The sequence below is a fragment of the Vulpes lagopus genome, chromosome 12 (assembly GCF_018345385.1).
Source record: "Vulpes lagopus strain Blue_001 chromosome 12, ASM1834538v1, whole genome shotgun sequence".
NCBI classification, from domain to species: Eukaryota; Metazoa; Chordata; class Mammalia; order Carnivora; family Canidae; genus Vulpes; species Vulpes lagopus.
This window is the reverse complement of record NC_054835.1, coordinates 67062179-67074990: the sequence shown is the minus strand read 5'-3', so window position 1 is coordinate 67074990 and position 12812 is coordinate 67062179. Positions and strand designations below refer to the sequence as shown.

At 42.4% G+C, this 12812-nt stretch overlaps 1 protein-coding gene across 1 annotated transcript in view; it reads right to left on the bottom strand.

Annotated features, from left to right (window-relative positions):
- The window catches only part of SPATA18 (spermatogenesis associated 18), a 36305-nt gene that overhangs the window by 14137 nt on the left and 9356 nt on the right, over nt 1–12812 (bottom strand). The window contains exons 2-5 of the mRNA XM_041726656.1: nt 8951–9056; nt 8721–8836; nt 7202–7314; nt 2298–2393 (exon numbers count right to left, since the gene is read on the bottom strand). Coding sequence (XP_041582590.1) covers nt 2298–2393; nt 7202–7314; nt 8721–8836; nt 8951–9056 — 431 coding nt within the window. The remainder of the gene's footprint in view (nt 1–2297; nt 2394–7201; nt 7315–8720; nt 8837–8950; nt 9057–12812) is intronic.

Here is a 12812-nt window from a genome sequence, read left to right as displayed (position 1 = left end):
TCACTTGACCCAGAAAACCCTGCAAAATCATGCAAATCAAGAGGTTCAGATCTTTATATTCACTTTAGGAACCCACATGAAGCTGCCCAGGCCATTAAGGGCATGCATCTCCAAAAAGCCACCAAGTATCTGAAGATATCACTTTGCAGAAGCAGCATGTGCCATGCTATCACTACACTGGTGGAGCTGGCAGGTGTGCCCGGGCCAAAGAGTTGGGCTAGACACTGGGCTGGTGGCTCAAGAAGAGTTCTGAATTTTTAATACTTAAAAATGCAGAGAATAATGAACTGAACTGAAGGGTTTAGATGGAGATTCTCTGGGCTTTGAGCCCATCCAGGTGTACAAAGCCCCCAAGATGAGGCATAGAACTTAACGAGACTCATGGTCGGATTCACCCATACATGAGCTCTCCCAGCCACATTGAGATGGTCCTTACTGGAAAAGAGCAGACTGTTCCTAAGCCAGAAGAGAAGTTACACAGAAGAAAAAGATATCCTAGAAGAAACTGAAGAAACAGAAACTTGGTTTGGGAGTAAATTCTGTATAGAATAAATGCAAATAAAGATAAAAAGAGTAAAAAAGAAAGAGAATGATGGTGAGAGGGGAGATAGAAGTGGAAAACAGAAAACTACTCCCAGCTACAATGTTGGTGGTGGTGTTCCCAAAGAAATCAGAACAATGGAACATGTGTGAAGGCAGCAAAAAAGGTCTTCGTGTGTGTGTGTTTTTTAATATAACTCTCCACTTGCTTTTGGGAGGAAAAATCAAAATTAAAATCAAGGAAGGTATATCACCTTATACCTGTCAGATTGGCTGGAATGAAAAAGACAAGAAATAACAAATGCTGGCAAGGACATGGAGATAAGGGAACCTTTGTGCACTGCTGGTAGGAATGTAAATTGGTGCAGCCGCTGTGGAAAACAATATGGAATTTCCTCAAAAAATTAAATATTGAAATGTAGTAATTCCACTACTGGGTATTTACCTAAAGATAACAAAAACACTAATTTGAAAAGATATATGCACGTCTATATTTATCGCAGCATTATCTACAATAGCCAAGATATGGAAGCAACCCATGTCCATTGATAGATAAATGGATCAAGATGTGGTATATGTATATGTGGTGTGATGTGATATGATATGATATAAACATATATGCACATGTATATATATACATACATATATATATGCACACATTAGATATACACACACACATATACAATGGAATGTTACTCGGCCTTAAAAAAGAACTAAATCTTGCCCTCTGTGACAACATGGATAGACCTAGAGGGTATTATTCCAAGTGACATAAGTCAGAAAGAGAAAGGTAAATATGATAAGACTTCACTTATATGTGAAATTTTAAAAAAGCAAAACAAATGAATAAACAAACAAGTAGAAACAGACCCATAAATACAGAGAACAAAGTGGTACTGTCAGAGAGAAGAAGTGTGGGAGATGAGAAAAGAGGGTGAAGGGGAAAGGGAAGTATAGGCTTCCACATCTGAAATAAATAAGTCACAGGAACAAAAGGCACAGCATAGGGAATATAGTCACTGACATTATAATAGCATTGAAGGGTGACAGATGGGAGCTACACTTGTGGCGACCTAGCATAAGGCACAGAGTTGTCGAGTCACTATGTTATACATCTGAAACTGGTGGGACACTCAGTGTCAACTATACATTGAATTAAAAAATTCAAGGAAAGTATAACCTTAAAGCGTGTGTTTATGTTCTCCTTCTAGGAATTTATGGTTAGAGAATAATCGGAAATTTAAACTAAGACCTGCCACAACAATTATCACAGTTGTTATCTCCAATGTTTAAAATCAATACCAAGGTAAAAATATTCAATATTAGGGAGATATCTAAATAGTATAACATGGTGCATCTATTTAAAACTAAATTTTGCAGTATTTTTTTCTTAGCAATAGAAAAAAACAAGGTTAAGTGAAAAGATGGTATCTAAAATTGTATACTTAGGCCTATTTTGCAGCACTCTATTTTTCAATGTATCAGGTGGAATAAATTGCAAAATGGTAACAGTAACTGGCTCTGGAATTACGAGAGGGTCTTTGGGTTCTTTTTATACTCTATTATACTTTGAAAATGTTCTATAGTAGATAGCTAATGTTTTTGTAGTAAGAAAAAAATACATTAAACATTAATAAAAATATTGCTGCCTTTCCTCTCTGTGAACAGCTTCTTTCATATTATAATGGAGCACCAAAAAGCTAAATTCAAAGATCAATCAGCAGCCTACAATAATCCTGTCATTTTTTTTTTCTTACTGCTTTCTTAGCTGATTTATTTCCTCCTCTGCAGCCAAAAGGGATATGGCCGATCTGTTCTTGGTTTCTTCAAGAGTCTTTTCAGTTTCAGCCAGACTGTAAGAGAAATCAATAACTAAAGACAGATTTTTTCCAAAATTGGCAGACTTTCCAAATCAAGGCATAGGTTCTCCCAGGAACTTTTGGCATATGATATAAATTCAACATAAACAAGATCAAATTATGAGACATCTGCATCCAATCAGATGCTATTGCAAATATTATGGCGCACTTGTATGCAAAAACATGCTAGCACTCTTTCTCAGTGTCTAACACAAAGACATTACAGAGCAACTACCATTAAAAGGCTATGTAATAATTATTAACATTAGAATGAAAAGGGCAAAGAAACTTGTTCTCCTTCATCTCCCCCTCCTAATTTATCTGCTCCAATCACACCAAATCCTCAAGCTGCCTCTCCCTATAAAATCTCCATTTTCTGCAATATAATACCATTTTCTGCAGTAGTTTCATTACTTTGCACCATAGAGTTGCATTTGACTTAATTTTCCCAGGCTTCCTAAATATAAAAAAAAAAAAAAATTATTTGCCCACCTACAAGGAAAGTCTTCCATAAGCACACTTGACTACCAAGTATTTCATGTCTTCCTGCCTCTGACTGCCACCACTTATTGAGCATGATTTTCCTGAGTTTTTCAACATAGCTAGGTCATTGCTAGCTTCAAGGACTCTCTTCATTGTAGGTAAATCATAACAAATCATATTATTTCTTTAGGTCTATCTAAAATTTAAAAAGAAATGGAAGTACGTGGATGACATTGGATGGAGCAGTGATTCCCAATCAAGTTGCCCTAGTCCAGCAAGAGATCATAGGGTGGGCAAAGGTTTCGTGACTTCTCGGACCCTACTTCCTTAACTATCCAGGCTCTTCCATCACAGTTGTCCTGAGGCTAAGAGAGTGCAGTTGCTATCTAAACACCTGTCTTCTTCCTTCCTTTTAGATGGAAGAATCAAAGGCCCAACACTTGAGTCCTTCCCTAGACAGTGAAGAAGATTGAGAAATAAGAGGCTAGCAGGATCCCTACCAAGTCCCCACAGATTCCAGCCAACCAGGCAGTACAAGAGGTGTTGTGATTACCCAAAGTTCCTTCAGGTCTCCCCCTTCTCCTCGCCACCTAACAAGTGCCCACACATCCTGTGAGTGCTTTCTTCTACAAATGCCACCCCTGACTCTCTCAATCCGACTATGTCTCCCCTTCTCCCGAGTGCCTCCAACACTTGGTTCACACAATCTCATTACAAACACACTGTGAACTACTTAAGGGTGAGAATTTTCTTTAATTCATGTTTTTCCCCAGCACCTAAGACAGTGCCTGTAACACAGAAGATATTTTTTAAGCTAAGAAATGAATGAACAAAACATCTAAAGTCTTTTTTAAAATGCCAAAGTAGCAATAACTTCATAATAGGACTTACTGGAGATTAAGAGGAAATTGCTGTGATTTAATTCAAAGGTGAATATGTTACAGGTTTTTTAAAGGATACATGGAGGGGGAAAAAATGAATGTTTTTGTCAAGAGAAAAATTAAAAGAAGCAAACAGACCAAGAAAGGAAGGAGAGTATGAACAGGAATAAAGTAGTTATTTTTTTTCCCAAGACATGGTACACATGTATGAACACATATACATACAACCAAATGTACGTGCTAATTTGGCACTCTTGAGTGATATAGAGAGAGAAGAAAAGGAGGTACATCTGTGTGCCAAGCATTATTTTAAGCAAGTTAACATATTTTATTTATTTTTTATTAGAGATTTATTCATTCATTAAGAATATACCATGTGACAGGCATAATGTTGGGTGCTGGAGATACAAGAGTGTCAGAATAGCAAATACAAGACAGAAACCCTTTGGGGCTTCCAGTCTGGTGGATCAGAAACATGCCAACTGATATTTTACAGTTTCAAATTGTGGTAAGTGCCATTCTCACATCACTGTGAACTATTGGAAGGGAAGGAAAGACCTTTTGATATACCTGGTCATGGACAGACTCTGAGAAAGCCACATTTCCGCTGACACCTGAAAGATAATAAAGAACCAGCCATGCAAAGAGCCAGAGAAAGACTTCCATTTTTCTGAAAGAGCACAGGCAAAGGCTTCAAGGTGAGAAAGGGGACCGCAGACTAAATGAGGGGAGCCTGGCATGAGACAAGGGCGGAGAGAAAAGTAGGCCCAGATCACACAGGGCTGGAGAGTCCTGGTAAGGAGGTTAGAATTTTTTTTCCCTAACAGTAAAAGGAGTCCACTAACAGTTTTTAAGTAGGAGTCTGACTATAAATTTCTATGTGTAAAATGGACTGTAGTCGAGCAAGAATGGAATCAGGGTAGCCAATTGAAAGGCAACTGGTATCAGAGCCTTGAACAAAGGTGATGGTGGTCGAATAGAAAGAAAGGGACAAGGGTGGAAGACGTTTAGGAGGTAGATTCAACTGGATTTGCCAGTAGATTGGATATAGGAAATGAAGACATATGCAATCCATAACTGGAGACCAAGTATAAAATCTAAAAGTCTTCCTTTGTTGAGGATTCATCAAACTTAGACAGACCTGTCCCCATTCAGCACTGTATTAGAATTTGTGCATTTGAAACTGAGCCAAAACCAATCTGGTCTCCACAAGATTAGATATGGGGAATCTCCTTGGTGGGCCATTCATTCCACAGCAGGTAGCATCCTGATCAAAAGGCTGGTAGAGTAAGGAGAAAAGAGAGATCTAGCTATCATAGAATATGGGGGACAGAGAACACAATTTGTGGTGCCTTAAAAAAATAAAAGCCACAGATGGGTTAAAACAAACTAGGAAATCTGAAGTAAAGGAGCAAATATCTTCCTCTGTGCAACTTTCAAATGAGATATACAGGGTTTGGCTGTGGGAGGGGGTGTATATATAGACACAAATGATAAAGAGAATAGGGTGAATGATCATGTCTATGGGTGTTCTTAGCGCTATTCTTATAAATTTTCTGTTGGAAAATATTTCCAAAGAAAAAAACTTTTTTAAAAGCATGTGGTCATAGTTTTCTTGACCCCTGATGCTCCTTATGGGTATTTAGAGAGCCATAATGATAAGAGAGGGAAGTAGGAATTCCTGGCTCCTCTTGGTGCTGATAGAAGTAAAAAACCAGCAAAGTCTTGAAGCCCTGCCTCACAGCCAGTGGCAAATGGGAGGGCCTGGCCAGCAGCACTTGCCAGCAAATTCTCCAGAAGACTTAACCAGACAAGCCACAAATCAGCAACCCTTACTTGGCACAAAACTCTAATGCCCAGGAGGAAACAAGGCAATAAGAACTCATAGGGTAGAACAAGACCAAAAGTCCCTCCTTTTCCAGCACAAGCCATCCCTCATGAGCATGCAAGCATCCCTCTACTTCCAGATGCCAGTCTAAGGAAGGATGAGGGCCAAGGGGACTCCTGGAGAGAAGGGAGAGAAAGCGCCCCCAACAGAAGTTTTAACTTGGAATTAACTGAATATTCACAGGTAAAGGCCTATAATAAACCAGAAGAGAAGTGGTAAATTTAATCATCCTCCTCATCTCATTCCAAAGCAGCTGAAATTAGTTGAAATCAGTTGTAGAAATTCAGAGTTTTTGCACATTACATTGGTAAATTTTGACCGTTGCAGCCATAAAACTGCTCATTGACAACAGTTCCAATTGGAAAATGCACAAGGGGTGTGGAGGTAACCCTGTGTGTGTGTGTGTGTGTGTGTGTGTGTGTTTGTGTGTGTGTGTGTGTGCTCATGTACACGTGCATGCAAGCACACACAAAGAAAAATGTCTGGAGTAAAATCAACCAAAATGTTAGCAGGGATGAGATAACAGGTGATTTTCATCTTTACACTTGTATTTATCGTATGCATTTTGAATTAGCGACCATCGTGCCTCAGATAAACCTCCTTGGCTATAGTACTGCCACTGCACAAAGCTGTTGTATGCATTTTGAGAAGGGAATGTTTATTACTTTTATGTTTTCCTGAAAAGGAAATCTCATCAGAGAACACGGCAGCATGCCACACCCTATTCCATCACAAGTCCTTAAAGAATTCCTTGCTGCCCCATCCATGTCAGCAATGGAGCAGGGCTCCAAATGGAGAAACACCCAATTGATGAGTCTGGGTGAGGTCGGCTGACTGCAGTTTCATACACAGTTGTCTGCCTTCCTCAAGTGCAAACCCAAGGCTTGCACTTCTTTGCAGTGATTCCTTGAGCTTGCTACCCTGGCTTTGCCTTGATCTCTGCTGCTGCCTGGCATTGCTTAACTTTTTTTTTTTTCATTGCTTAACTTTAAAAAAAAAAAAAAACTTTTCCTATCTACTAATTGTTCCAAAATCTTGAAACGCTCATTCTTTAAAGAGTCTGACTTCTCAGCCAAGCGTCTATACTCCCTAAATGAACACGTCTGACAGATGGATGCAGCCTCTTCATCTTACTCTTGCTCTCTTTTCTTAATTTTACTCTTTGTCTGACTTTCTTTAACCCTCTCCCTTTTGCATCTTGTTTTTCTTTCAAAAGATAGATTATCATGTGACAATATTCCCCTGTTTATATATATAAGCTGATAATAGGCCTCTAGAGAAGAAGGAGCCCCAGGGATGGAGCCAAGGGGACTAGGGTCTTAGGTATCCTATTATAATATAAAAATCTTATCCCCAGAGTCAAGACATTGCTCTCTGCTCTCTCTTTCTCTCTCTTTCTCTCTCTCTCTCTCACACACACACACACATACACACACACAGTAGTCATTTGCAGATGTCTACATTTTACATGAGTCACTATTCTCCTTTTAAACTTAAAAATTAAGAACAAACAGTGCTTTTTGGAAAAAGATAACTTGCATTCCTCTTACTCGTCTTGAACCTGGTTGAGTTGACTACGAGTTGAATTCAACTCAGCATCTAATTGTTGAATGTCCTGATCCCGAACACCAGACTCTTTATGTTTCTCCTTATCAAATGTGTCCTGGAATGATACACAAATCAAAAATAGTCTTGAATATATGAAATGGCATGATGGGTTGCAACACATTGCACTGAGCAAAAGAAAAACTAGCACAAAAAGTACGCAAATCCATAGTTCCATTTATAGGCAGTTCTAGTGCAGGCAAAATTAATCTAGAATGATAAAACTCAGAAGAGTGGTTGCCTGATGGGGAGGGATAGGTGACTGGGAAGTGACACAGGAAATGCTCTGGAGAGATGGAAATGTTTTATTAATAGGGTGTGGGTTACATGGATATCATCAGCCTATGGATTTCACTGCAAGTAAATGATACCTCAATTTTTTTATGGTACATCATTTTTTTAAAAGCCATTGGAATATCATCCCATATCTTCATACTCAGAATAGCACCTACAGGGTAAAAATCTAAGCAGCATGTGAAAATCCCCAGGGAAGAAAAATTTGCTTAGAAACAACTGCTGTCTATGGAGTACTTACCTTATGTTAGTTGTTCCTGCACATTTATCACATTTAATTCTCAAAATGGCCCTATTGGGTCAGCAAAAGCATTGACTCCACTCAGCAAGTGAGACAACCTACCCAGGACCATAGAAGAGTGACCAGAATTTTGCCCTGTGACGTCCAAGCGGGGACCCTTCTGCCCCTGCCCCCTAATGCTGCTAAGAAATGACTGCTCTACGTGCCTTAATTTTATAAAAGAATTCGTGTAAATCCACATAAATGTTTAAAATCAAGGTTACCAATGTTTAGAGATGTTAATGCCTTAAGCAAGGTGTGTGTTCTCCTTCCAGTCTGGGCTTCAACTGTCTAAAAGCTGACACCATTGCACAGAAATCACCCCCCTATCAACTGCAAGTGAGGATACTCTTTGTCAGTCTCTAAGAACTAAGTTTCCACTGGGTGTTATACTATACGTTGGCAAGTCGAACTTCAATCAAAAATATATTTAAAAAAAGAAGTTTTAAATTAGTTTCACGTCATTCTTTCAGAATATGGAGCTTTCCCTCACCTCATGGTCTCTTTCTGCGGCCCCATGGTACCCTAAGTGTCTGTGTGCCTACTCTGTCATTCCAAAGCTCCTATTTAGTGCCTAGGGTGGGCAATGTCCCAGATGTGGAACATCACCAGGGCCTTCTTACAGCTGAGGAAGCAGAGGTTCACTGATTTGCCTCAGGTCATACCCTGGGAAAGAGACAAAGCTGAGAGTTGAACGCAGGTCTGTCTGAAGACAAAGCTCAAGCCGTTGTGCCACATACTACTGCACCCAGAAACTCACCTTGTGTACCTGTGTCCCCGTTCCCCAAGTAGAGCAAAGTCCCTCAGTAGGGTAAAAGCCATATCTTAGATATGTTCCCGGAGCCAGATTGGGTTGCTGAAAGTCAAGGGTGATCCTTGAGCATCCCTACCTGCAGAGAGGGGACCTTGCTGTCAACAGGTTTTCCCAGGGAAGCTGCAGTAAAGGAGGCTTCCAGCCAAGGCAGTAGGCGCGATTTGATTATTTCCACACCATCATAATGACCGCCTAAAAGAACCCACAAATCGGGGCAGGGAGAGAAGTTCAGCCACACAGTGTGAAAGCACAAACAACAAAGTAAAAGAAGGGAGAGCCGGACAGGAAAGCACAGGCCCTTCTCACCTTCTTGGGCTGCAGCGGTGAGGATCCTAAAGAGCTGTCCTTGCACTTTGGAAATTTGTTCGATGAACTCAAGGCATTGACAGAGATTTTGATCACATGTGTTTGTCTACAAAAATCAAAACAGAAAATCAGTGCCTTTCCTTTCTACTGGGACCCTCTGCAGGTAGACAGAGGCCGCCTGGCTCCAGTATGCTCCCAGGCGCAGAGACTGCCCTTTGTCCACCAAAACGTCTTTTCCCTTTCCTCCTGGGCACACAGCTAGACCACTTTCCCCAGTTTCCCTGGCAGTTGGTGCAGCTGTGGAACTGAGTTCCAGTCCTTGGGACAGGAAGTGATATGTGCCATTTCCAGGTAGACCCAGAAGAAAGCCCCTTGAGTGATGCTCTTCTCTCTCTCCTTCCCGATCTTCCAGCCAGCTGCAGAGGGCCCAGCAGAGGACCCCAAGGGCATAAAGGATGGTGGAGCCACAAGATTTGAAAGGCTACTCATTGAACACTTGCAATGACTGTCACATACTCAAGAAAGTCTATGTATATGTGCATGTGTCTCTGTGTGCATAAGGCCACAGAGATGTGTTTTAATAGCAATACCCCTGGACTTCCTTCCTACTCAATGGAACCCTGCAAAAAATCCTCTTATAAAGTGAATAGACCTTTTGTGATGCAAACCACTGTATCCTGATTTACCTGCTTTATGGATCCATGTCTTCTACCCAAGTTCATTATGGCCATAAAGAACACTACTCGTTAACAGTAAGAAGGTACTGGGGGGTTGAGGATACCATGTAAAGAAGACAAAAGAGACCGCCAGGGCCCTATGGCACATGCAGACTGGGAGAGGAGGTAGCAGTGTAGACAGTTCCAGGCGATGGAAAATGTGAGCCAAGGTCTACTCCAGGGCCTACAACCTGGGAAGTCAGGGAGTTCTGAGAGGAAGTGAAATCTAGGCAAGGAGAAAGCAAGCAGATTTGGGGGGACCAGGCAGTTCCAGTGATTTTGACATCCACAGAACATGGCGAAACCGAGAGCTGGGCCTTTAGCTATTATTCTCTCTCAAGCCATGGAAAGGCAGGATCTGTGGGTGCTGGGGATCCTGAGGCAGGAAGCAGGGCGCCAGGAGGATAGAAATGAGAACAAAGAGGAAGAGTGACCTCCAGGCAAAATGCTACAAGTCAAATGCATGTGTGTGCCATCAGGGGAAGTGGTGCAGGCAGGCCATACGCTCCTGCGGGCAGAGGCTGTGGGCCTGGTCTCTGGAGTCAAACCCAGTTAAGTACTGGACAACGAGAAGATTCACGTATTTTGTGTTCATCACATAGCTCCTATGTACCAGGCACTATTTTTTTTTTAAGATTTTATTTCTTTACTTGAGAGTGAGAGCTAGAGAGAGGGTGCAAGCACACACAGGGAGGGGAGAGAGAGAAGCAGACATCCTGCTGAGCAGGGAGCAGGTCCAGGCTTCATCCCAGGACCCTGGGATCATGACCTGAGCTGAAGGCAGAGGCCTAACCGATCATGACCTGAGCTGAAGGCAGGGCCTAGCCACCCGCGCGCCCCCACCCCAGGCTACTGGTGCCTTCCGTACAGAAGCTCAGTGAAGCTCCATAGCAATGCACTGTGAAGTAGGAGCAGCACTATTATCACCCGCATTTTCAGATGACAAAACTGAGATGCAGAAAGGTTAAATAACCCGTCCAAGGTTACCTAGCCAGTAAAACGGCAGAACTGAGACTGGTGCCCATGCTCTGAAGATAGTAACTAGTGCTGGGAGCAGAGGGAGGACAGGACGATGCGACATGAGTGAATGGGGAGGACCATCAGGAAAAGCTGCCCTGGAAGGGCAGGATTCAGAGTAGTAGAGAGAAGACGGTGATCCCCAGGGGGATCAGCAGGGGCAAAGGTCCTGTGGTGGGGACAGGAGCGAATTTAGTCACCTTGAGAACCAAAAGTAAGTGTGTAGGGTAGAAGCACAGAAGGTGAGAGAGGTTGGCAGGACAGGTCCCAGAGAGCCTCGCAAGCCTGGGAAGGAGCCTGGATGGGGTGGACTCATGGCGCCCTAGGGCGAGCTGCGAGCTTAGGTCCATGCTGGTGACAGCACTGGTGACAAGCTCTGTTATGGCAGTTAAGTCTGATGCAGCCATTTGTCTCTGTGTCTCATCCTTCTATCTCCTTCTCCTAAAAAGACAAGGAGCTCTTTTTAAAAATCCCTTTGTCTCTCCTATGTCTCTATCGGTTGCCACTGGTATGTCTAACAAATCAAAGGGCTCCAAAGTATGGAATGAATGAATGAATGAATGAATGAATGACTTACCAGCGTAATACTGACATCGTCAGAACATTTGGAACCCCCAGCTGAACAGCTGTGCCCATCCCTCCCTTGCTGAAGCCCTTGGCCTTGCCCATATGCCTGCACTTACCACGGTGAACCTGTTACAAAACAGCTTTGGCCCCTGGCTAGACCATGCCACAGGCTGAGTGTCCAGGAGCGGGCCTGAGGGTCCAGTGGACCCGAATGATTGCCTCTCACCATTCTGGGCAATCCTACCCAGGTTACTTGACTTTCCTGAGCCCATTTCTTCTCCAGAAAAATGGGGATAATGCCTTGCAGAGGATAATTAAATCCAAATAATGCATATCTAGCACCTCAGAGACAGAGGGCACTCCACATTTGGTACCTAGGAGGTATTACGGGTTACTGAAAGGAGCAGCGGGTACAGAAATAAGGCAAACCTGGGTTCAAATACCGCGTCCCACGTATTTGCTATAGTCTCAGAAAAGGTATTTTATTTTATTTATTTTTTTAGAAAGGGTGTTTTAAATATGAGCCTCTGTTTACTCCTATTTACATGCTGGTCTCATGAGCTAACTTAAGTGCAGAGTAGAGGAGGGACAGAATAATTAAAAGTATTATTGTAGTATTACCACCATCTGCTTCTATGCCTTACCCAGTGCCTGGTACAAAGGAGGTGCCCAAAGGAATGTCTGCTAAGTGGATTTGTACACACAACTTAAATCACAGAAGAGAATATACAGTATAGGACAGCTCCTGCTCCCAAGACCTGTCACCACACGCTGCAGCTTCTCACACAAAGCATCACACAAGACACTCAAGTTGCAAGGGAGCCCATAAAATAAATAGAGCCAAGATACGAACTAATTATGCTGTTTCCTAAATTCCAACGTCCATGCCTTCATAAATCAGTGGGTTCCTATTCTTTGCAAGGCCTTGGGCTGAGCCCAGGAAATAAAGCTACACTGAAAAAAAATTAAAAGTTGCCTACTATCAGTGAGCTCACCAGCTGGGGAAGAGGGGTGAAAAATGGGAGAGTAAAGAGGATTAATAGTTATCTTCAAGTTTATTAAGTGCTCTAGGTGGGTCGTGAGCTGTAGAAGGAGCAAAGCATGCCCTAGTGCAGTGAAGGGCAAAAAATTAAGGTATTTCCAGAGAAGGAACAGCAGGTACCCAAGGCAGGGAGCAGCAAGGTGTACCACAGGGGCAAGTGGGATACATTTGGTCCAGAGACCAAATAATGATAAACTTAATTTGCCACATGAAGGGCTCTGAGCCTTATCCTGCCACTGAGAGACTGGAGGGAGCAGATGGAGGAAAGTGGTGACGTCATCCAACTTACTTTGTGTTTTACAAAAATCACTCTGGCAAAAGCCGATCACATCGAGTTCAGATGAGAGGGTGAGCCTGGTGGGAAGGGGGCCAGTTATAACCATGTGGCTGAGAGATGTTGAGGGTTGTGGAGATGCCAAGGGCCCCCTGAAGGCCCTTCCCAGCCCTTCACATCAGTGTCAGCCAAGGTCCCACTGGTTCTAGCATTACCTACAGAGGAAGTCAGAAGGTTTGAAATAGA